This window comes from Chrysemys picta, chromosome 1, assembly GCF_011386835.1.
Source record: "Chrysemys picta bellii isolate R12L10 chromosome 1, ASM1138683v2, whole genome shotgun sequence".
Taxonomy (NCBI): Eukaryota; Metazoa; Chordata; order Testudines; family Emydidae; genus Chrysemys; species Chrysemys picta.
The window spans coordinates 99222363-99248998 of record NC_088791.1 but is presented as its reverse complement, the minus strand read 5'-3'; the positions used below and the strand labels follow the sequence as shown (position 1 = coordinate 99248998).

The following is a 26636-nucleotide window of genomic DNA, read 5'->3' as shown; positions in this document are numbered from 1 at the left end:
TCTGCCCATTGCCTTTAACGGGCTAGGGATCAAGTCCCTAATCATTTTATTTGATAGAGTAGAATGGTGGTTGTTTACCCAATTATACTATTATGGGATAACTGCCTTTTGAATGGCTTTGACAGCAGGACCATTTTTATTTGAGTCATTTCCAGAGGCTTATGTTTTTTTAAAGCGCTGGTTTCACAAAGCACTTTTATCAGCAAGTTAGTCTCTGATTGGCTGAAGTTTTCTTTATGAACTTTTGGAAGTAAATATGTATCCCACATCCAGAAATCTAACTGGCTGACATAGACACTGCTTGGTTTATTGAAGGGCATAGGTCAAAGAAGGACTTGTAGAAACCCTGAAAAAGTTGTGCTTTCTTAAAGGGGCAAGTTGGTTTTAGGGTAGGGTGACCAGATGTCCCAATTTTATAGGCAGAGTCCCAATTTTGGGGTCTTTTTCTTATATAGGCTCCTATTACCCCCCAGCCCCATCCTGATTTTTCACACTTTCTGTCTGGTCACCCTATTTTAGGGGGAAAGCTCATCTATTCCATGTGTAAAGTAGTGACACAAGTTGCTCAGAGAATGTGCATGTGATGCCATTTCTAACTCTTAGAACTCTGACAACAAATGTGTGTGCATCTCTGGGTGTGCTACACTGAGATATTAAAGATGAGTATTCTTGTCTTTAGTAGCAGTCTCAACCTCTAACTCCAGCTGGAGTCCTCCTCCTTTCTTTCCTGAAGATGACAAAAATGCTCCCATCTACCTCACATCCCTCACTGACCTCTGAAAGACCCATCCCCAAGCAGGAAGAAGGCCTCACATCCCCTGATCACCTTCTGCTGGCTCCATTTCCAGCAGAGAACTGTTCTGGGATTCTTGCCAGTTCCTCCCAGCCCCTGAGTTTACCTCCTGATATGACCCTCCTGCCCAATGAGGATTGAGGGGAGTGAGCCAGGAGCAGGCAGCAATGAGAGGTTGAGAGTAGTGAGAATTCAGGACAGGAAGGAGATGAAAAATAAGCAGTTCAGGACATGCTCAAGCCTAGAATCCAGAGTCATCCTGGCTCCCAGCAGCCAGAAAATCTCTCTTCTTCTTTAACCATCCTCAGCATACACCCAAAACCTCTAAAAATTATCTAGTTCCCAAAGGGTTAATACTTAATATCAGTAATGTTTCTGGCCCAGATTCAGGAGAGCATCCCCATTTAGGAAGGACCCTTAAGTAAGTGCTAAATTTTCAGTGCATATTTAAATCCCTTGAAAGTTAAACAAGTGCTTAAGAACTTTCCTGAAGAGTGGATGGAATTCAGCACATAAGTGCTTTCCAGAAGGGGCCAGTCTTAGCAGGTAGCAGTTTGCAACAGAAAGGGAGAGGAGAAAGGTGTGAAAGGAGAAGACCAGAAGCAGTAACCCCACCCAGTGTACATGTTGAGGATTACGTTGAGACAAGGGTATATATATGACACTGACCTCGAGAGCTTTTTTCCAACTTTGGATATAGTTTCTACCTAGATGAAGATCATTTAAAGATATGTACCCAAGGATATGTCTACAAGGAGCTAGTTCCAAAAGGTGAACCTTCTTTCTGGGGTGGTATTTTCAGCTCCTTTGCAGCAAATTTGGTACTGCTGTTGCAAGTCAGTATTTCCCCTTCTACTCGAAGATTTACAGCAGGCCGGAAATTCAGCTTAATTCCTTTGAATCCTCCAGTAGTATCGCCTCCTCTCTTCCTTCTGCGCACTCGTACTGCTGTTGATAGATTTTTCCTCTGAATCACCAAGAACTCTAGGATAACTCTCCCATGTCCCGCCATTCCATATGAGTATTGCAGTAGTACCTAGCAGCCATAGTCTGAATCAGAGGCCATTGTGCTAAGCACTGTGCGCACACAGATTGAAAAGGTGTTCCCGGCCCCTTAAGGCTTGCCTCTCCGTCAGTGCTCAGTCTCATTTCAAATCCAGGTTGAAAACATAGTTAAGGGGAAGAGACAAAGCCAAACTGTTCTGTACCTCTAAAAGGGGCTGGCGTAGTTGGCTTCAGGCGTTGGATGAAGATTCAGGCTGGTTCTTATTTCACCCAGTCCACTTTACTTATTTCCCACACACACGCACACACGCATGAAAGTGTCACATTTTTGCTGGGTGCCTCCTCACACAGTGAAATTGGGCCCTCAGTTTATGATTATGGCATTGGGATTTCTTAATACGCATGTCCAATGTAGGTTTCCAGTGCTCCTTTACATACTGCTGGTGCTGGGAAATCCCAACACTCAGCCTCCAGTGGTTACAATTTCCAACTATAATAACTGGAAAAATATCTTCCAGATTGGCAGATTTCCACTGAACATGACAGTCGTTTGTTACTAACTAGAAAGTGGCTTTTCTCGTTTTTAACAATAGGGCTACTTCTATCATGATTTTTCCCCGGTGCTCCATTCCTTCAGGCCCCTGCAGATGTGTCTGCAACAGCTGCTTTGGGCCAGATGGTAACTTTGTAATCAGCCCTGAGTAAGGGAGGGTGCGTAGCGGCACTTTCCCAGCCAGACAACAAACTGGGACTCGGAAGATCACAGTTCCACTTGTGCTCCCCTCCTCTCTCCGCAGAAGATGTAGCTGAAGCAGCTTACTCCCCACTCTATGCCCAGCCAGGTACTGGATTAAGGAGGCAGAGCGAGGGTTCCTCCTATGCCCTGCTCCCTCCACCCTCTCCCCACTGGCTTGCGTGCAGTGGGAAGTATTTGACAAATAGAGTTCTCCCGTCTGCATCCAGGGTCCTAATACGAGCAGGTTTGAGTGGGAAAGGAAGGGGAGTCTTGCTCCCCATTGTTCCCCTAGGTGGCTGAATAACAGCTGTGACAATCTACCCCTTTGTAATTAAGTCTAAATGGAATCAATGCACAGTCATTTGTAAGACAAGGAAACTCTTAGATGCGTTCCTACTGGATCTGTTGCTTCAGCTCACAACAATACTTCCCAATCTGCAGAGCCCAAGCCAGGGTGCTATTACAAAGAATGGCCATGCTGCTCAAGTGGAGAGCATCCTTGTATTTTGCATTTTTTCTCCATGTCTCCTGCACTCTTCCCTAGCTGCCAACTTTGCGCTTTGCCTCCTTTCCCTGCCCCTAGCATCCACTCCAGTGGTGGGAAATTCCTCTCTCCTGCTGTTTATAATGAAGTATAAATGGACGTGCACAGCGCATTTAAATCACCCTGTGACACAGCAGGTATAAAAGCATCTTTTCTTTTGATTTAGGGGACCATTTTTTGTAGCTAAACTGCAGAGCAATTCCTTGAGATGCTCAAACACATGAGTCCTTGTCTTCCAATAGCTTCTTCTCCTAAATAAATGGGAGATTCTCCTATTTAATTGACACATTTGAATGGGCCATCTGAGTTTACTCTCTATATTTTTGAAAAATATATTTGGAAGAGGATCGCCTGTCTGTAGAAACTCCTTTAGGTATAGTCAGCATGGCATTTGTGTGCTGGTAGTAATTCACTTTATAAAAGTACACGTTTTATAGGAAACACTTTTTTTTGCTTGTTTGATGTTACAAATAAATGACAGTTGCCGTTGAAGCCAGTTTTCAAAACTAAAGCATTATGCACTGGAGATTTGCTGATGAGAGGCCTATCAACAATACTCATCCATTGGGTGTTTAAAAGATTCTCTATGCATTTCTAAATCAATTTCATGCATGGCCTTTCTTCCTCATGCGGGTCAAAGCCTAGCTTACTGCTCTGCACTGTGAACACCATAAATGTGTTTTACTTCCGGGCACAGACAGCTGAAGCTTAAATCAAAAGATGAATTTCAAATGATGGGCCAAGATCCTGCTCCCACTGAAATCCTTTAAAAACTCCCACTGATTTCAATAGCAGCAGGATAGCGACCAAGCACAGTAATAGTTTCAACCTCTTTGATGTCTTAAGGTGTACACATATACATTTATAGTTAAGTGATCTGTTGTAATTAGCTGAGCAAATTGGCGACGTATTGTTGACTGTTTTGTGACAGTTGTTTTCTCTATTGTTTTAAAATGGAATTAAAGTCCTGATTTGGAGTATTTTTCTTTGTTCATTAGTGTATCAGGAATTTGATCATCTTTTGGAGGAGCAGTCACCCATTGAGTCCTACATTGAGTGGCTGGATTCCATGGTGGACAGATGCGTTGTGAAGGTTGGTAAATAGGAGTTAGGACCCGAGTCACTTTATGTGCAGTATAACCAAGTGCAATATTCGTTTTCACAAAGCAGTGGGTATTTAGTAGACACAGACTCAAGATGCAAAATCTGGATCCAAATTCCAGACTCAAAAGTCGGAGAGTGTTCAGATTCAAGACTTTCACTCATTCCATTCTAAAAATAGAAGCCATTTGCAAAATTTGGAGCTGGATCAGAGTTCAGATTTTCAACATCCCCAACGTTCAAGGGTGTATGGATCTGAGGTGTTGGTTCAGACTCCTCTCTAGTGTATAATGAATAATGTAGTATTGCAGGTGGAGATCATAAATTACTATGCCCTTTAAAGAGTTTAATGAAGATAATATTTAGTCCAGCTGATTCATTTTAGTAAATAAAGGTTAACAACTAGCTTATAGTTCAGCTAGGGATTAAGCTGTTTGATTTTTAGGAGTTGCTCTGAAACGCCAGTAATTGAACTCTGACCTAAATTTTAGCATTATTTGAGTGGACACTTACTGACTGAACACATGAGCACTCTCAGCCAATCAGACATCAATACAATTTTATGCAGTATATGTAACTATACAGTTTGCCATATACTTTTAGTTTCTGTCCATGAATGATAATACATTTTGTATTAGCATGTTCTGTTGGAAAATTGCAACTCTACTTCCAGAGTTCACTATTAGACCTGAGTAAATAACTTAAGAACACTTCATTAAACAATATTACCTCTTTTTCTGTTTGCAGAATGTCCACAACTCCCACCCACCCCAAATTTCCCAAATGTATCAATTGTTTGAAATTATTTAATTTAAAAAAAATGTCTTTAGTCTATAGATTGCTATTTGAAATCACTATGAGTGGTTATGATGGATCATATTGGACCTGGTATTTTTTCTATTTGCTGACTAGATGAAAATTAACAGGCCATTTCACCTTGAATGGTCCCTTGAAATATTTGTTAACTACTTATGCTAAACAGTCTGTTCCACCTTGTATTTAGCTGTGACATTCTAAGTTTTCCAGACCCGAAGAAGAGCTCTGTGTAAGATCACAAATTTGTCTGTCTCACAAACAGAAATTGATCCCATAGAAGATATGACCTCACCTTCTTTTCTCTCTAATATCCTGGGACCAACACGGCTACTGTAACACTTACAGAAAATGAGCTTTTGAGAGTGTAAACTTACAAATGCTTTTTGAAAAGTATAATTGTGAGTAAAACATGATCATCTGAGTGTTCACAGAAAGAAAATGCAAAGAGGATGTGAACACACCAAGAGCCAATTAGTTTAAACATTCAGATTAATACATTATTTTTGCAATATATTCCCAGCAGTATTTATTATAAATTTTCTTCCTAAACTAGAGAATCGCCAACAAAGGCGATCATCAAATTAAGATGAAGACCTGGATGTTGTTAGACAGTCTGATAAATCCCTTCATTATTTATAATCCAAATGTTACCCTCCAGAAGCATGAGCATTTTATGTTTTAGGGGTTATAATTTTATTGTAGGCTTCTTCCTGCAAACTCATGTGTATATAATTATCATTACTGGATGGCTTCATATGTATCTGTTTTAAGTTTTATCCTAATTTTCTTACAATAGGATGTAGTTTTAGTGAAGAAAATGGATGGACACGGGCAGTGTTGGGCTGGGCCAGACAATGGAAATGAAAATGAATGTTTATTAGCTGTGTGAAATATATAATATATTTTCTTGTAGGTAGCTGCCAAGAGACAAGGCTCTTTGAAGAAAGTGGCTCAACAGTTTCTCTTGATGTGGTCCTGCTTTGGCACACGAGTGATTCGGGACATGACTTTGCACAGTGCACCCAGCTTTGGTACTTTGATTTTAATTGTACTGATCGGTTAGCACAGCAAAAAATGCTAGATCAAGAGCTGTCACTCACTTCTGAGTGACAATCCTCTCTTATTTTCACACGTTCATAACCTTTAAAAAAAATCTCTTTTGGGAGTTGAAATTTTCAACACATTTTCTGCCACCAGGTCGTTTTCTCTGATGCTTTTGAACAAATTCCCTTCACTTGTTTTTGATGTCCATAAGAGTGGAAGAATATAAACTTATCCCATTTAAAAAAAAAAAAGATTGTCCTGTTTCTTTTCACACAGAATTCAAAAACAACTGTGCTTTGAAGCCTGGTGTGTAAACAGTCCCTACTGAGGAGTATGTGTATGTACAAATTGAACTAGTCAACAATAGGAATGATTGAAAATGGGCTATTGTGCTTTTGTGTTTTCATAAGTGCACACTTGTCAATGTATGTTATTAGCAGACTAATAATAATGAGGATTGTGAGAGAGCAGCACTGAGCCACTAGCATATTTTCTTCCAGCAGTGCTTTCTTGTGTTTTATTCTCTTAGGTGATGCTTAGATACAGGGGTGCTGGGCACCCCCAGAAGAATGTAGACCTATAGATAGAAAGCTTCCGAGCTGTGTTGATGTACCAGTAAGCTGAGGGGAGCAGATATTGGAGGCTGGCAAGAACACTATGAAGTCCCACATGGGGCATTGGGAAGCTGGCCATGAGGACTCAGTATTACTAATCCCAAGCAATCAAAAATTGTGTGTCAGGCCACCCAAAATCATGGGACTGGCTTAAAAAAATGCATTTGGGGTGCTTTTATTTATCTTCTGCTTTTTGAATCTCTAGGGTGCATGTGGGTCACATTTTTAAGTTTTACTCCATGACCATGAAGGCTAGAAACTTACTTTTTTTTAATGCAAGCTGAGATTCTCACATATTCACAAGCCGCCAGGAGCTGAGGCTTTAAAAAAAACACCAAATACCACATGACTCTTGATAAAATCTGAAGAGCTGACCTCACTGTCTTCTGAGAACCTTCAGGAGCAGGGCCGGCGCTTCCATTTAGGCGACCTAGGTGGTTGCCTAGGGCACCAGGATTTGGGGGGGCGGCATTTGGCTGCCCTTGCTGGCAATTCGGCGGCGGGGGTCCTTCCGCGCTCTGGGTCTTCGGTGGCAATTCTGCGGCGGGTCCTTCACTCGCTCCGGGACCCGCCGCTGAAGTGCCCCGAAGACCGGGAGCGCGGAAGGACCCCCCTGCCGCAGAATTGCCGACGACGACCGGGAGCGCGGAAGGACCCCCCTGCCGCAGAATTGCCGACGACGACCGGGAGCGCGGAAGGACCCCTGCCTAGGGCGCCAAAAACCCTGGCGCCACTCCTGTTCAGGAGCATTTTGATCTGTGGTTGGTCTTCCTGGCTTCCCCGTTGTCAGTTTCTTCTAAGCACAGCTTTTAAGCAAGCACAAGAGTGAATCGCCACTCCTAGCAGGCAGTGGGACAGTGAAAATCCTTAAAAGGCCTCTATGCACAGCTTTTGTATTCACTGGATTGTGCTGAAGTACCAGTGCCCTGACCATATTTGATATCTATCCCCTCTCATATTCGCTCTCCCCCTTATTCACCAAAACTCTTTTCACTGTGGAAATAGAGATTGCTCGCACTGCTGAGCATTGCATACTTCTCTGCACAATGCAGAAACCTCCTGGAACAGGTATTGAGCAAACACTGAGTTCTGAGCATTTTGGCTCTCTGCAGCACTCAGCTGCAGGAGCAGCCTTTAGATGCACCGTGTAAATGGAATGTTGAGGTCAGACCATTAAAATCGTGAAATGTCAGAAATGCAAGTTAAAGTTCCAAAAATTGTGCACTCTCTATCAAGCTAAATTAATGGAGATTGGACCTTGATAGGTCACTGAGTCTAGCCCCCTGCTTTCACTAGGAGGACCAAGTACAGATTTTGCCCTAGATCCCTAAGTGGCCCCCTCAAGGATTGAACTTACAACCCTGGGTTTAGCAGGCCAATGCTCAAACCACTGAGCTATCTGTCACCCCTGTACATAAATAGTTTTAAATTCCTAGTTAGGCTAAACATGTAGCCTAATAGAATACTGGTTTTTGTAAAGTGTATAAAATAAAATATACAGGATGTGTAGTCACACACGTATACCCCTCCCTACACAAAATATATCTATTTAGATATAATGGTGTATTAGGAAAGAGGCTATCAGCAGCCACATGCGATGTGCTTTCCATGGCATTTGGAGTATTACTCTATACAGTTCTAGTAAGACAGGTCTTAACTGCATACACCATCTTAAAAGTATGTTTAAAATAAATTGCTGTCTCTTAAAAGTATTGGTAATTTAATTACGTTAGTAGTCACCAGCTACATCTGTTAAGTGTCTGCTTTCAAATTATTATAGCACATGTCAAATCAGTATAAACTGCTTTTCTGAAAATAATGCATTTTTAAAGGCTATAAATAATATAGTATAGAATTTTTTAATGACTTGGGTTTGATAATGCTTGCAGCAGTACTGAACAGGATTATCATTTACGTCTTCATTATGGCGCTGTAAACTTCCTAAGGTTTTCTTATAATAAACCCATGTAAGCTCTTTCTTTCTACCGACACACTCTCTCTGTGAATAAGGGCTTTTATTTGTTTTTAACGGAACCCTTGAATTTCTCCCATTCTGGGTTCAAAAGTGCAGGTTTATTGAAGTCAGTGGGAGTTAGGGTGAGCAAGGACTTCAGATCCTCAAAGAGGATGAGTATTGAAACCACGTCCAGACCCCAGTATAACAAAACTTGGACTATCAGTGCTCCCACTTCTCGAAAAGTGACTGACATGTTATTTACCAGCATCAACCAAATTATAATCTATTGAATGAATGCGGTAATATTCTAATTACAAAGTCATTGTAAGGCACATTTGTATTGAATTATAGCTGAGCATTTCCAAAAGTCTGATTATCCTCTGAATGTAAACGTATCAGAATCATAGGGAGGAGGGGGATAGTTCAGTGGTTTGAGCATTGGCCTGCTAAGCCCAGGGTTGTAAATTCAATCCTCAAGGGGGCAATTTAGGGATCTGGGGCAAAATCTGTACTTGGTCCTGCTAGTGAAGGCAGGGGGCTGGACTTCATGACCTTTTAAGGTCCCTTCCAGTTCTAGGAGATAGGATAGGATACCTGAGGAACTTGTTGTGGGTTTAATTTAACACCATTCTTCCTCTCTTTTTACAGTATCATGCATTTTTAATGAGTACTATACAACAGAGAGACACAAAGATGACTATATTTTAGATCTTGTCTTCTATATAAATTTGTTCTTATCTTAGATGAAAACTTGTATTTTGGCTACATTGGTGATTATATAAACAGGCATTGATTTTATTGATCAGTCTAAGCAATAAACAATGCCAGATCTTTACACTGTTGTTTTAAAAAAACAAAAAAGCATTATTTGAGAGTGTGTTTGAAACAAAAACATGATAAAAATTACGTGTTCGATGCTCTGGTCATTCTTATATACAGTACAATATATTTTAGCTTTGTCATCATTTCATGATCCAGAAATTTGACTACAGAATGTTTTACTACATGTCACTGAGCTGGTAGCATATATCCTGAAATGACATACAGATCTGAGTCTGGGCAAAGCTTTTAAGCATGGTGCATGGTATGGGCAAGTCAAAACGATTCCTGGCAGACAAAAGCTCATCTCTCTCCTTTTTCTCTCTCTCTACCCTCTTCTGTCTATGCATATCAAAGGCACAGTTGGTGGCAATGTTTTGGTAATGCAGCCTGTGTATAAAAACAACTAATTAGTAAAAGGAGCCTTCCAATCTTCCCCAGATCTATATATCTCTGTTTTACAATACTTGTACATAATTCCTGGCTTTTGTGAATAGCTGCTGATGTTTACTGTGTATTAGCTAGATAGAATAGCTGTAATAATATCCTCATTGTATTCAATTTGGTCTTTTTGAAAAGAGAGTCAAAAGCAATTTATTATTGTAGGTACAGTATCTAGGGGGACTTTTTATCTCTAACTAAATGAATATATATTTTATCAGACACAGATGAATCCTCTTCAGTACCTACAGCTATATTTGAAAGAGCCAATCATAGGTTCCTGCTAAATACAGTAGCTTGCAAAACATAAAATATAAACATAAAGTATAAACAGTTGTACATGAATAGCTGCTCAGTAAGTAACTGACATGCATATCCTGAAACTGGTTTCATTTTATATCTTACATTTAACTTAATTAATTTAAAATGTAAAATGATTGCATTAATTTGATACAACAGCCCTTTTTTGTAGTGTGTCTTATAAATTCTGTCTCAAACATTCTACAGAATTAAAAAAATATCGAATGGTAAAAGAAGAGAGAAATTCAGAGAGAGACAAGGGAACCAGATAGTTTTTTAAAAGGTGTACTCAGTATTATCAACCCCAAGTGTTCACAATCAAGAGTTAGGCCCCAAAATATCATGAGATTTAAAAAAATAATAAATCTTGGGTTCTTAGTATTTGTCTTCTAGCATGTGAGCATTTAGCATTCCTACTTTCAAGGTTTTCTCTGCAGTCTTAGGGCTTGAAACTTTCTTTTATTTTTTTAATGAAAGATGAGATTGTCACATAATTACCTGTCTCCAGGAGCAGGGGCTTGAAGGAAGAACACCAAATATCTTGAGACTTGTGATTAAAATTGTGAGACTTGAAAACACAGAATATTAGGCCTGATTTGCCTCTGGTCCAGATCAGTAATGACTCCATTGAAGTCAACAGAGTACAATGTACAACTTGCGTGAGACGAGAACCAGGCTTGTTCTGGGACATAATGCTCCAGTTTTATGCTGGTGAACCCCAGTGGAGTTACATCACTATTAAAATGGATGAACACAATGGTCAGTCAGGCCCATTGTGTTCATAACACTTCTAAACAGGGTAGGATTCTACTAACATTGTAACTGATGTTAGGCATTTTGAAAATAGCTATCTTATTCCATTTGCAGTTTTTACAAGACTTCCAGTTCAAAAACTTTATCAAACTAAACAGCTACATAGCTTGGCTAAGGCTCTCCACTATATTGTACCTTATTAGTCATTTTAATTTCTGTAAGATGGCTGTGAAGCACAGTTTTGATTTGCACAGGTGTAAATGATCACAAAAGTAGAGACTCAAGCCCTTTATATTCGCTAGTGGAAGACGATTTGCCCATCACTCTGCATGTGTTCTGTTTATAAAAATGTCCGATGTTTTTGGTTTTGGTCTTGCTTCAAGGACACAAAGCATCTGTTCTCCCCCCAATGTGTGTGCCTAACTCCCATGAATGACAATGGAAGTTACGCATGCGTGCATTGAGAGACTGGAACACAAAGACTAGAGCTGTCGCAACTGAAGAAGAGTGTGTGCACAGTTGCTTTGAAAACCTAATTACGAGATAGCATTGCATTGCATAATGGCATGGGGCCTTTCAGGCTGCTTCTCCTACACTCCACTTGTACAGTATATACGAGCAAAGAACTACATATTTATGGAGCAGCTGTAGACACTCCTTAAGGTAGAAATGAGTCTCCCAATATAAGCTCAGTTTCAACCTCCTCCTCTAACTTCCTCCAAAGAAACCAATCGTCCTTCAATTATGTATGTAGCATCCTATTCCAGGGAAGGATTTTGTCTTGGAAGTTTGGTAAAAATTCAGTAAAGAAATTTGAAAGTTTTGGGCCAGATCCTGGGCTGTGACCAAGGACCTGACTATGGGAGACAGAGCCTCTCTCTGTCCCCAGCTGCCATCTTTGCAAGCAGTGAGCTAACACCTCTTGGCTTTTAAGAAAGGGGCCCGTTGGCAGGACATTCTTTTGTGAGGGGCCCACAGTTTTGGAATTCACCATCCCATTATCCCCATGTTTGAAAAAGACAAATCTATTGATATTCAGAGCACAATGAGAAAGCCATCTCTTTTCCCAGGTTTTGAGGAGTGATGAGTATGTTGAGGGCTTGTATTTGTGGTTGGGGAATTTGGCGTCTATGGGTGGAGTTGATTTCTGATTTCTTTGCAGCTGGCTATTTTCTCTGGTGTTGGGGTGGCTGTGGGTTTACTTTTTTTCCAGTCTGACTGTATTCACTCCTGCCAAAGGTACCTAAAGCTTTTGATAGGCAATTTTAAATGTACCACGCAAGTCCAAATAAATATATCTAAAATTTACTAATCATTGGTGGAAAGCCAATATAAAAAGAGCAAGTTAAATTTCTCACCTGAGTGACTCTTTGTAAAAAAAAAAAAATAAAAAAAAATAAAAAAGGTGAAGTATTCACCCAGCTCTGTTGTATAATATAGATAATACAGCTGGTTGAAAAATATTAACCCCAAATATCAAAGTTTCTGTGTTGCAGTGGTTGATACAGACCCATTTTTCTGTTTTGTAGAAAACCAGTTTATTGCAACTTTTGTCTAAAGTGTTATCTAGATGTTTATGCACATTTTTTGTTTATTAAAGAACAGGTTTTGGTAAATGAAAAATTTTGAAAATATTTTGATTAAAAAAATCAATACAAATTGTGATTTAAATTTTTACAAAAAATGTATTGGGAAATTTTTTAAATTACAGAAAAGAGGGTCAACATGTCTTTGTGATTTTTTTCATTTTTGCAAAAAGATTGGTTTTGGAAGAAAAAGCATTTAGTTTAAAATATATATATATATCATTCATCTCTAGTAGATGCCAGTATGCTCTCTAGACAAAGTCATCTGTCTTGATTTTCTTCTATGCTTCCTATCTTCTATACACTGCTGAATCTGCCCTGTGATAGCATATGGACATGTCTACTTCTCACACTGAGTCCTTGTATACATTTTTAAATCTCTGTCTATGGAGGCTAGAGGAAAAGTCAATTTTTTCCCAGTACTGCTTCCCTCACGTCTGTTCTCTGCTTCTTGGCATTTCTCTAGCTGAACTGAGACCTGAAACTACATGGGAAACTCTTCTTTCCCTGTCCAGGTTCATGTCTGTATAGCATGTCTCAAATTGCCTCCTAGGAAGTAGTTTGCCAGGAACCACCAAGAAATGTGCTTGGAACTTCCAAGACTGATAGTTGTTAAAGATAGTGATGCCTGTCCCTCATGTTGGGAGATCACAGGCAAAGCCAAAACATTCAGGACACTTCCTATTCCAGCTATAGTAATGTGGTACTTAATAACTTGACAGATGCCTCATGTGGAAGGACTGATGCCAAAGATATTGATGCTACTTTGATTGGCTGAAGCAGTGTTGATACCTCTGGCATCAGCCTTTCCATGTGGGACATCCCACAATTGCCACTAGCATGTTTGGGAAGTAGTGGAAACCTCATCTGTCGAGTTATTCAAAGATAGACTGGATAAAACCCTCAAGCTGTGCCATAGGGAGTGAAAAGGTGGATGGACTTTTTTACTTAAGTTGTCTTTTAGTCTCTCATTGATATCATTCTGACGTATACCTTCTCTGATGTCTTAGGTAGCTTGGAATTGTAATGCCAAAACATATCATTGGTCTATCCCATTCAGTATTCTACATCTGTCAGTAATCTGATGCTTCAGAGAAAGGCAGAAAAGTATGCTATCTTGTTCTTGGCCAACTGTACAATGCTAGGACGTGAGAGCAAAATATTTATTCCCAACTCTCAACTAGGTAATCAGTTTACATCCTAAAGTGTGATGATTCTTAACACGTTTAATTTTTAATCTAGTTAGTCTAACCGCAAACATAACTTACAGTTATATAATTATGAAAAATGGGAAAGTTCCTTATTTATAAATTCTTCAGACTGTACCTATCCTGACTGACACAGTGCTTCCTGTTAAAGCAACTTATTTTAAGGTGTTTGGGCATCCTATCGTACATGAATAATCGGCTTTGGTTCTTGGCACCACAAATGACATTACCAGAGAGTTGGGAAGAAAATGTTCTGGCTTTAGAGGTCCTATATAAATAGTACCAATGCCCAGTCAGCTGAAGAATGCTAACAAAAAGATAATCAGACTCTTGCTGGGAAGATGCTGAAGGAAGGCTGGGGTCCAGGTCCTATAGTTTCTGACCTTCACCATATCCCTCCCTTTATCTTTCTAGTTTAAAGCCCCCATGCACAGTCCAGCTAGCTCAATAATACTTTGTGCTAGTGCATTTGACAGGGAATAGATTTTTATTATTTTGATTCATGTCCTTCTTTCCCAGACTACCCCATCTGACTTAGTAAGTACTTGCTTGGACATAGTAGAGAGAGCTTGGTACAAAAGGCAATTCTTGCTCAAGATTTATAATTATTACAAAATGATAGTTATTTGTCAGGACACTTTTCTCAGGAACTGGATCCCAGAGACATAAATTTAACTTCTGAGAAATGATCCCGGAATTCACATCATCTGTATAAATCCAGGTATGAATACACTGTAGTAATCAGAACCCAGACACACAAACACCCTCCCCTCTTAACTTGCCTTTAACATTGATGGATGACTCACTTTTCAGTAAGACACATGCTTAAGTAGCAGGACTATACAGGGGCCAGTGGTATTCAGTGGTTTGATGGGGTTGTTTTTTTTTTGATAATGCTGTAATCATTTGTGTGATAAGTAATATTGAGACCATTAATTGCTTTTATGTTTGTTCACATTATTTCATTCCCAGGGTCTTTTCACCTTATTCACTTGATGTTTGATGACTACGTATTATACCTGTTAGAATCACTGCATTGTCAGGAGAGAGCTAATGAGTTAATGAGGGCAATGAAAGGAGAAGGAAGCACAGGTAAGTTTGTTTTCGTAGCAGTACCTTACATGCCTTCTATAATTTTATTCTATTATTCACCCATTTCTGTACATGGGCATTTCCCTATCCCCATTCACCCTAATGAGGCCTTTCCAGAAGGAATGTGTCATTTTTCAGTTCTGTTATTATGTCAGACAAGTCAATTATGAGCCTTTCTGGTTAGTGAGTGTCCTGAAATTGATTTTGAATTAGACTGCCTGCTTATTGTTGTCACTATTGAGTTTAGTTATGAAGGTCTGAAAATTTCAACTCCTAAACCTGTATTGGAGATTTCAGCAAGGGAGTTTTGTACTGAATGTTCACATCAACTAATCTATAAAACCACAGTCACATTTAAGTGACACTTGTCTTGATTCCCCTCTCCCTTACACTGGCTTAAAATAATATCTCCACTGTCTTTGGTCGAGTTACTCCTGATTTTACACAGGACTGTATCTGAGAAGAGATTTGGGGTGAGTGATTTTCATTGGTTAAGATTAAAGCCAATGCTATTATTTATGATATACCAATGTTCAACTTCCAAAGGAAAAAAAATCTACATTATCAATAGAAATACAGATGCCAGATACTCAGTGCTGTGTGCTCAGGTACTTCAGTACAGCCGCAGCAGTGTGGAGACCACCTGTAACCTCCCAGTTCAGGATGCATGTGATGAGAAGGAGTCCTCAGCAGGCATAGAGTCAGTGGAGCCAGCTTCCATCCCTCCCTGAAGCTACAATTAATTTAAATGGGAGTTGAATGGCTAAGTCCCTTAGCTGGTTTTTCAAAAGCTCACCCATCCATTTTACCATAGACTAAATTTGACACTGAAGGTTTAAGAGAGGAAGGGTGATCTAGTGGTTAGGGTGCTAGCCTGTGACTTGGGAGATCCAGGTTCAAATCTATGCTCTACCACAGACTTCCTGGGTAAATCATTTATCCTCAGTTCCCCAGCTGTAAAATGGGCATACAGAGTATCTCACACTGATGTTGTGAGGATAAGCATGTTAATGATCAAGAGATGGGGCCATGAAAATACCTAAGATAAAGACAGATTTATGTAATTCCTCCACACACCAGAGTTTACATCTAAAATTTACTTTTCTGAGTGATCTATTTCATAGGGTTCCACGAGCCGTATTTAACAACATTTGTATGACCTGTCTCCCAATCTTCAGCAGAAATACAAGAAGAAATTATATTGACAGAACCTGCTCCTCCAACTCCCTCCCCAGTGCCATTCTCTCCAGCTAAATCTGCCACCTTGGTGGAAGTGCCGTCTGCACCCTCACCTGTGAGCAGTCAATCCCCAGAGTACGCTAGCATAGCAACTACAACAGGTAGGTAGGCTAAGGATGGCTGGTTCTTGCATTCTTTTTTCCAAAAAATTGTTGTCAAAAAACCAAAAGCCTGCAATAAAAATTGTGAGCAATGTGTCAATTTAGAGCCACCGAGGATCTGACCTTATCTCTGAAGAAGCCCTCTCAAAACGGACTCAGCACATGTTCAGTATTTATCATTGTAAATCGATATTTTCTTTATATCTTGCCAAACATGACATGCAGTGCAATTGAAAAAGGATCCATTGTGTGCATGAATTCCTGGGCATCAAGATATAAATTTGTAAAAGCAGATGGCTATCTCAATACATTATGGACTCTATGCAGATGTCTGGGGCCCTTAGACGAACAGGGCCACAATTTTGTTCCAAAATATTTTCAAGCCTCAGTTTAAAATTGCATATTTCTAGCGATACTTTTAAAGAGCCTTTTCTAAATACAGCGCTTTACAGGGCTTCTCGCAACACATTTTTTGGTGGCCTCAGTGTGCGGCCACCAACTCTTGCTGGTGGCCACGCGGACACTTTTTCCTAAAATTATTTATTTTTCCTAAATTAATAAAGTATTATGCACATATATATATCCAAATCATTGTAATTTATTTATGTACGGTTTGGGGCTTTTTTTGTGGACTCAATAATAAAAATAATGCACAGTTTTCTCTATTCTTTACTGGACTTAACAGAATAGAAACACAAATAAGGTGCTTTGCATGTTCTTGTCTTTTTTTATTATTGTTTCTTTTGCTTTTTTGGTTAAAATGGTTGTACAACAATTCTGAAGTAAATTTAAAAATACTTTGACATAATAGAAGTCCAAATAATAATGAAAAACATATCTGAGCGGCTTGGGTCTGGGGAGGGGAGGGGAGAGGAGAGGAGAAGGGAAGGACGGCTGTGGGGAGAGGAGGGGAGGGAAGGGGAGGACGGCCTTCGCCCGTCCGCCTCCTCACTCTGCTGCTGGCTCACCTCTCACCTCCTCACCCCCCCCTCACCTTCTCACCTTGCTCCTTAAGTGTTGTGTGTCCCACCTGTGTCTCCAGAGAGGCAGTGCATGCAGCAACAGGGAGGAAGAGTAGTGTTCCCTCTAATTTTTCCCACCCATGTGTGGAATGAATTTTGTTATGTGCACCAATATGGAGGTGATGTGTCACACATCACCTCCATATTGGTGCACATAACAAAATTAATGTGTTGGGGGTGGGGCTGAGGGGTTCCGAGTGTGGCAGGGGGCTCAGGGCTGTGGCAGAGGGTTGAGGTGCAGGGGTGTGAGGGCTCCGCCTCTGGGTGCAGGCTCTGGGGTGGGGCCGGGGATGAGGGGCTCAGGGCTGGGGCAGAGGGTTGGGGTGCAGGGTTGTGAGGGCTCTAGCTGGGGGTGCAGACTCTGGGTTGGGGCTGGGGATATGGGGCTGGTCCCCAGGCGGGTTCGCTGGGCACCTGCCCAGTGCTAAATAGACTGCTGCGCAGCCGCGCAGCTTACAGGGAACTTGGAGGGGCTGATGCTTCCCTCACCCACCCAGGAATCTGCCGTGGCTGCTGGGAAACCCCCTGGTGGCCGCATTTGAGAAACGGTGCTTTAGAAAACCCTCGATGACTTAACACCTACTTTCTCTAAAAATGGACATCGTTTGAATGGGCCAGATTTATAAAGCTATATAGACTCTTAGCGGGATTTTCAAAAACACCTCAACTCCCAATTCCCAATTGTAATGGAGCCTGTCTGCATCTTCAGGTGCCTAAATCCTTTAAAAATCTGGCTCAGTTGCTCTAGGGTTTGTTTTGTTTTTCTGTTTTAACATTTTGTTCGTACCTTTCAACATCTTACAAGGACAGAATTTAGGAAATGGAGGCCTGTGGCCTGTATGCAACTGCATATAATTATAGCAGTTTCAGGAACACATTGTGTATCAAATGGGCATGAAAAAGTCCTAATTAGTAATTTGTGCATGAAGATACTCAGTTTGTGGCTAGGGAGTCCAAGAACTGCAAATGAACCACTAGGCACACAACTGGCTTGCAATTTGGCGCACACAAGTGGGCCGTTACATTCTGCATGTTAAATTCCTCTCATAAGCTCTCTGATATGAAAGACAGATTATACATTCTGGAGGTGGTGGCCAGGGCCAGTCATGACCTTCAAGTGTCTGGGGTCAAAAATATTTTGTTTTCCTATTTTGAGTCTACAGATGCAGGAAAGAAGTCAGGAACTTGAATGATTGTCAGAAGTCATTCCAGGCACCCGATACTGTCCTGGCTCTCAGTGGTGAAATGGATGATATAACTTTCACTTTTGGAGGGCTCTAGAGTAGCAACAAAAGCTTCTAGAAAAATTCCAGGAAGTGGCAATTTACCATCCTGGAGACTGACAGTAGTTAAAGGATGAATAAAAGTTTCTGCCAAATCTTTTTCATGCCTTCAAAAACATCCCAGGGAACCACAGTGTGTATTTGTGGCTGAAATAGATTTAAGAGCATTTTAATCCTACATAGCATTGTGGAAACCTCAGGTTTGCTTGATGTTTGAGACTTTAGAGACTATATTTGGTGTGAAAATATGACAATCCCATGTCCTGAACAGCAAGACCACAAGACCAGAGTCATGTGGTTCTTGGACATGAAGGGTGAGCACAAAAGAAAAGACTCTGTTTGAATAAAGCCGCATGCTATGTGCTCTTCCCAGTAGAGACTTGAGACATAGATTTTATGAATAATTTGATTCATAGATGTCAAGGCCAGAAGGGACCATTGTGATCATCTAGTCGGGCCGCCTACGTAACACAGGCCAGAAAACCTCCCCCAGTAACAAGAAATTGAAAAGCAGGTAACTGTGTGCTGCCCCTCAAAGGAAAGACATACAAAATGAGAATGGTCTGAGGCGGTAAGAGAGGGGAAACATGGAAGGGACTCACACTGGCATTATGTTAATTTATTTGTACTTTAATTATGTTTATTAAGGTGCTTGAGTGATTCTCTCTCTCCTGCTATGGCCCTCCAAGGCTGAGGACTGCTAGGGTGAAGCCTCAGGATAGACACAGACTATGGCTAAGGAACCCTCCACCTGAGCATTTCTACCACAGCCTGTCCTAGCTAAGCCTCCATGGAAGACCTTTCTGCTCAAGACAGTTCATCTTTAATCATTATAGTCCTCCTTTTTCACCAGCTCTTCATTTCCCCACCTTCCCCATTTTCTCCCTATATTCTTTTGTTTGGCAGAATGGCTGCTTCTCTCTGACCATTGAGCTCAGCTTTATTTTAATCGCCATTATCTTAATTTTTGTCTAGAACGCAACTTATATGACTAGGGGTTCATATAAGTAAAGTAATACAGAACCAGAAACATTGCAGCTGCAGGAATTGGTTGTATTTTACTTTGTGTGCTGTGGACCTATTATAAACCATCTTGGCTAATCAATGTGCCATAGTTCTAGGGTATCAATTAATATAGGGTATATTCTGCAGTTTGTAGAAAAATATAATAGGAAGTTTTTAAAAACATTAGAGGGGACATCAAAAAAATTACCCAAAACTGGTGATGATGTCGATGCAGATAACATTCCAGACATATGAAAAATGTAAAAGGCATTTGTGTGGAAAGTTCATGTATGTTGATGATAAAATAAAAAGGGGAGGTTTTTTAATAAAAATGTAAAAGATACTTCATATCCATGTTTTTCTTGATTCTGCGGGCTGGTCTACACTAGAAAGGTTTTCCTCATTAACTACACTAGCATAGATAAAGTAGCAAAATGCCCTAGTGTGGATGCAGTTATTCCAGTATAAAAATGCTTATTTATAGCTATAAAGCCTAAAGTTTATTTCAGTTCAGGAAGGAGAATAAGGTATACTGGTGGGCATGTCTACACTACAAGCACTACAGTGGCACAGCAGCTACACCACTGAAGTGTAGACGCTTGCTACAGCAACAGAAGGGATTTTTCCACTGCTGTAGTAAATCCATCCCCTCAAAAGGCTGCATCTACAGTAGGGATTAGATTACAACCTAACTACATTGTACAGGGCACAACATTTTTCACAGCCCTGAGCAACATAGCTATGTTGACCTAAGTTTTAGGTGCAGTCTCACCTTTATACCAGCCTAGCTGAATCTATACTAGGGCTTGTATTAGTACAACTATGGTAGTAAAAAAATGACACCCCTACTCAAAATAGTTATATTGATAAAAACGTTTATGTATAGACCAGGCCTTAGTGCTTACACAGCATGTAAGGTAAAAATCAAAATATTTGAAAATGTAAGTACTCCAGCTCAGTGGAGTTATGTATATTTATACCAGGCGAGGATTTGAGGGATGTAAAATTCTCAATGTATTTTCTTTTGTTTGTTTTTTAATTCTGCGTATTTGCTCCAGATATGTGGCTCTAACCAGCAAGTCTCTTGAGATGTATTTAAAAGTTACTGTGTTGCCTTTCTTTAATTTTTTTTTTTTAATTTAGGTAAATGTAGCAGTGTGGAAATGCATTGTACAACTAGAAAACTAATCTGATTGGTTACCAATAGCTTGCAGTTCCCCAATTTAAGGTGTCATTAAGTCTTTGCTGCTTGTGGCACTGGCAATAAAAGTTAACTATTAAACTTGCTTTTTAAACTTTCTGCATGCACTCAATGGTCAAACACAAAAGCAGCAAATTAAATCACTGCGATTAGATGACACCGAACTAAAGTAAGGTAAATCCCATATAGATTGCTCTGGTGTAAAACATCTGGCATGCCCAGTTAACATTTTATTTAAATTTTTCTGTTAAATTACTGAAAGTTTAAAAGGATAATTAGCCCTAATTCTTTCTAAATTACAAAGGCCAGATTAATGATTGGTCAAATTACAACAATATTGTAACAAAAGTGATGGGTATATGGTTGACTCTGCAGTCCTCGCTTAAAGCCTGGGATTACTCATTTGCTAATGCAATTCCTGTTAGAAGAACCTGAACTAGCTTACAGAAATTCTGCATTGTAAATGTTTGCTACTAGATAACTAATCATTTCTCCACCTCCTTGTCATCCCCACCTCCACTGCCTTCCTCTCAGTTACAAGGGAATGTATATTTGAATTAAAGGTTCATTTCAATAGTACTGTACACTATTCCACAGGGTGCTGACTTGGTATTAATTCTCCGTTTGGGCTGTTCTTGTAAACTCTTAGTGAGTGTGGCCAGTTCTCATGTTTTTATCAAGAGTCTCATGATATTTGGTGCTTTTACTTAAAGCTCCAGCTCCTGGATTCATGAGAATGCTATTTTTTGTTTAAAAATTAAGGTAAGTTTCTAGCCCTCATCGTTGCAGAGGAAAGCTTGATGATGCAAACCCTAAAGGATCCAGCACCAGAAAGCAAATGAAAAGAACCCCAAATGTATGGTTTTTAAAAATCTGATTTGTAAGCCAATCTCCCAATTTTGGAGAGACTGAGGGCTTGTCTACACGCGCAGCGATGCAGTGGCATAGCTGCACCGATTCAGCTGCACCACTATAGCACTTCGTGAAGACACTACCTACGCTGATGGGAGAGCTTCTCCTCTCGGGGTAATTAATCCACCTCCCCAAGAGGCAGTAGCTATGTTGACAGTAGCTATGAATCCCTCCCATCAACATAGCCCCGTTTACACTGGTGATTAGGCGGCAAAATTGCATTGCTCAGGGGTGTGAATTTTCCACACCCCTGAGCGACGTAGATATCCCGACATAAGTCTGTATTGTAGACCAAGCCTAACTCCTGAAATTTGAACACTTGGTCTTGACAATATTGTTTACTACCAAATATAATATTTACTATTATGATTCCTACTGACATCTGTGGGCTTGCTTCAGTGATGCTATGCACCTTTGCAATCCAGTGCAAAGTGGCTGTAAAATGCTCCCATTGTGAAATGGTACCATTTTACAGCCATTTTGCATTCACTTTGCACTGGTATAAATGACTGCACAAGAGACAGGGTAATAGCTAATCGGCCTGGCTATATGGTTCTATTCACAGCAGTACACACACACCAACAAGTACAGTAAGGGTTTGTAGTACGAATCACACTTCCGTGCATGAAATTCCTTTGCATTTTTGGCTTTGCTGTGTGATAGCACAACAGGGCTGTTGTTGGGCTTTTAGCAGAGCTATTTATACATTGTGCTTCCTACAGAGGTCCTCTTGCTGTCATGTTCTCAACAATGTAGTCAGTCTTAAAAAAGCAAATAAGTAAAAAATAAAGTGAAATGAAGTAAAAGAACCTTCTAAGTTTATTCAAATCCTGAAGGCTGAAAACACAAAGAAGAACAAAGTGTTGTCAAATCACTCAACCACTACTGTTTTACTTTCAGTTTGGTTCAATTCAGTGGGTACAGCAGCTAAAAAAGGCTGTCTTCTGGATTTCATTGAAGTCAATGAGATTGATTGTGTAAGAGTTGTGGGATTGGGGTTCTGGTGGCTGGTGTTTTAAAAAATGGAACAACCACAATCTCTTCAATTGCCTCTCCTCCTACCTTTTGCCCTACCACAATTTATGGTAGGGGTCTCACTGATGCCCTCCTTTAACACATACATACACACATGTACCCGGCAGTGTTCTTCTTCTTCCAACAGGAAATTGAGACCTTCCAAATCTGAGCCACTCCTCCCCCTCTCTCTTCATGTGCAGGTCACCCTGTGAAAGCTACTGCATTCCCTCCACAAGGGAGAGAAGGGGTGAGTAGTCATCCTTTTCCAGTCCAGCCTCAAATGCAAGAGAGGCCTCCTTGACACAAAATCTTTCAATAATCAGCTGCTCTGCAAATCCAGAGACAAGTCCACCGTATGCAAACTGCTAGTCTTCAGACCTTCCAGAAAGCAAGCTTTTCCTAGAGCAGCAGCCTGAGGTGCTGCTGTCAGGCATGGTGAAGCCGTTCCGACGATAGTCCTGGGAGATTTCAGCAGCCTTATTGACAACCCCTCCAATGCAATGGCCTAAAACCTCTTCGCCCCAGTTTCCATTTTTAGTTTCTCATATGTAACATCTAGATCTACACACAGAGCAGGTCATGCTTTGGACCTGAATTTTGAATGGGACTTGGCTATAGATTCATTGATTTTGAGCCCAGCTGTGACTATTAGATCATTTCTTCTCACTTAAAAAGGGGAACCTGACCTGATATAGGGGACACAAGAAATGGCCCCTATGCTGGACTGACCATCACCTCCTTCAGGCTGGTTTCCAGACAAAAAGGAAGCCACCGTAATGGCCTGGACCCAGTCAAGTCCAAAACATACTTGCAGGTAATTCCACCCCACCAAATGCTGTAGGATAGAAGCTCTGTTGAGTCACTGTAACCACTCATTAAACACAACCATTGATGTTCTAGCACTGGAATGCCTGCACCCTCATCATTGCTCCCATAGATCTCAGTGGTTCTCTGCAAACCTGTAACAGAAGTAGAAAGGAAGAAAATACAAGTGTTTGTGATGGAGAACAGAAGTAAATGCAGACAGGCTGTACCACAAGCAATTCTTGTGAACCTACCCTCAGGCATGAAACATGCAAAAAACTCCCACCTCTTCTCCACCTTAGCAGCCATAAAGTCACAACCTGCTGCAGTGTTTCAGTCTATGAATCACCTTGTTTAGCACAGGATGTCCCACTTCAGTCCCAGAATTGAGCATTTCCCACTACAAAGAACTGTCTGCCTGACTTTCTGAAGAAAATCACCCACATCTGAGACTGCTTCTCCATTCACCAAGAGCAATACAATGAACACAGATCTGACAACACAATAACTTGCCTCTCTGAATTAGGTCCTATCACAAAAAAGAAGTCCTAGAGGTGCTGAAGGAAAATCCAAATCAGCTCCTGAAACTCTAGTCCATTCCCTTTTTTATCTGGAGAAAGAGAGCTGAAAGCACCTGGTGACCTCTATTCTGCTATCTTAATTGGCTCCCTGTTCTATACTGGGTCAAATTCAAGTTTTTGGCCCTCATCCACAACAGCTATTTTACCCCAGAATTATGGGACCACCAACCTCAAGGATGGGAGTCACATAGAGAGGACAAGGTTTCTCAGGAACTGGTCCATAAATCTGGAGTTCCCACCTGGAAGAGACCAGGCTGACTAAAAACTTCAGCACTTTCAGAGCAAAATGCAAAACCCACTTCTTTGCCTTAACCTTCCTAGAATAGAACCACATTAATGAAGTCAACAAAGCCTAGTCCCTGCTGACTAGCGGGAAGAGAGAGAGGAATGTCTCCAAGTGTGCACTTGTTATTATTTTGGGAGCCAATCTGATACCACAGTGGTGGGGACCACATAAGAACTTAGATTGGTGGATAGATGAAAGCCAAGTCAGGCTGCAAGGAATTCATTTGCCTGAGTCCAACCCTCTTCCAGGTCCCAAGGGCCCTGACCGTTCTTCCTACCACACCAGCTCTGATCATCCTGAGGATCAAGTCAGCCGGCACGGAGCTCCACTCTGTTGCAGAGAGGGGCTCATGATTTGGCCCATAATGTCTATGCAATGTTTTGTGCTAGTGCCGTTGTCACAGCTCTAAGCTCTGTCCTGTATTTTATATATTATATTTATTTATTTCTATTTGTATTACTGTAGTGCCTAAGAGCCCTAGTCATGGACCAGGACCCCAGTGTGCTAGGTGCTGTACAAACTGATCAAAAAGACAGTCCCTGCCCAAAAGTTTATAGGCACAAATTACAGCATTGCATTGATTATTCACATCCTGCTATGTTTCAAAAATGCCAGTTGTGTCTGGATTGTCTCCCAGTATCTGATATTCTAGCTCACCTATTTGTACCTTTTGACGTGTTCTTCAAAAATGGGTGTTTTACTGCTATCACTATACCAGGGGTTCTCAAACTGGAGGTCGGGACCCCTCAGGGGGTCGTGAGGTTATTACATGGGGGGGTTATGAACTGTCGGCCTCCACCCCAAATCCCGCTTTGCCTCCAGCATATATAATGGTGTTAGATATATAAAAAAATGTTTTTAATTTATAAGTGGGTTCGCACTCAGAGGCTTGCTACGTGAAAGTTTGAGAACCACTGCACTATACCCATCTTTATTCACCTCCTTTGGTTGATAGTCTTCATTGGCATCACCTTATTAGATTGTTCTTTACTGGCTGTTTCAAAATGGATCGTTTCAAAGGACTACAGCTCATGTTAACTATGAACGTCAACTTTGTTTGTTCTGCAGGAGCTATGCAGTCCTATACATGGTCACTCACATACACTGTGACAACAGCTGCTGGATCACCTGCTGAAAACTCGCAACAGCTGCCCTGCATGAGAAGTCCTCATGTGCCTTCTTCATCTGTCACACACAGGATACCTGTTTACCCCCACAGAGAGGAACACGGGTAGGTCACTTTCCAGTTTGTTTATTTGAGTTTTAAGGACTAGTCTAAATTTGCAATAATTTTTTTTTCAAAAGCAGTTGGAATCCAAGGTCTGTTTCCTGAGGGAATAGATCTTCATTGCAATGTGATAGTGTTGTATGGTTATATGGTCTCTCACGTATTTCCATTTATGCATTTAAAACATAATGCTAGTCATAAACACAAGGAAACCTGGAAAATAATTTCTAAAGGGAGAAGGACTGGATGGATGATCTAATTAGGTTTCCTTCTATCTCTGATTCCTATTATTCTATGTCAATGGCCTAGATATATCAAGAAAAGCTAACCTTCCTTCACCAAGCTAATTGCTAGTCTCACAGAACAACAATTTCAGGGGTTTGGAAAGACAGACAATTTTTGAACTAGAAGGAGGATCGAACATAACAAACGTGTTAAAACCTCAGAGTAATACTGACCAATGAAAATAATAAACAGTGAGATAGCACATTTAGTAAAGATCTTGGAGCACTTTACAAACTTTAACACATCCTCACAACACTCCTGTTCCAAAGCAATAGCCATTCGGTATATTCCCAACTTACAGGGCAATGTATCAAGCTCAGAGAGCTCCTCTGTCCCTTCCACAACTAGCCAAACACCATAACAAAATCACCCATTGGGCAGGCCCATGCATGTACCAGGATTAGGAGGGTAGGAGATGTTGTTGATAGCCTGCATGCAACAGAAGGTGAAGACTTCTTACTGAATTCCTCAAGCTCTGCCCACAGTTTCCATGTGTGGAAATGCCTACCGCATGGTGGAAGATTCGAGATTCATTGCTTTGTGGAGAGCCAGCACAATGTCTATTCCCCATTGAGGGCTTAAGTGATGCACAGGGCTCTGGTCCTCGCCCCGGGCTGAATTTCACACAAAATGCAGATCCTCAGCTGGAGAGAACCTCTTCTGACTTTTCTAGAACAATTTCTGCTGGAGCTACTATCAGTCATCACTGAAGATGGATACCCTCTGGAATGCAAAAGCTTTGCAGAGTACTGATGAGGAGGGCACTTTAAAGGGCTCAAAAGTTTTTACACTGACTTTTATTTTACCACATAACAGGGCTTAAGACAAAGAGTAAAGCTCAGAGTCATTGTGAGTCATGCTCA

General features: G+C 40.8%; 1 protein-coding gene across 4 annotated transcripts in view; it reads left to right on the top strand.

Moving 5' to 3' along the window:
- RFX4 (regulatory factor X4) overlaps window positions 1-26636 on the top strand; it is a 133186-nt gene that overhangs the window by 79250 nt on the left and 27300 nt on the right. For 2 of the 4 annotated variants that reach the window (XM_024100056.3, XM_065581734.1), the window contains exons 12-16: window positions 4077-4171; window positions 5909-6026; window positions 14690-14809; window positions 15988-16149; window positions 25329-25491. In XM_024100056.3, the coding sequence (XP_023955824.2) occupies window positions 4077-4171; window positions 5909-6026; window positions 14690-14809; window positions 15988-16149; window positions 25329-25491 (658 nt within the window). Of the gene's footprint in view, window positions 1-4076; window positions 4176-5908; window positions 6027-14689; window positions 14810-15987; window positions 16150-25328; window positions 25492-26636 lie in introns of all 4 variants that reach the window. The other 2 variants (XM_024100057.3, XM_065581744.1) reach the window with 2 other exon arrangements.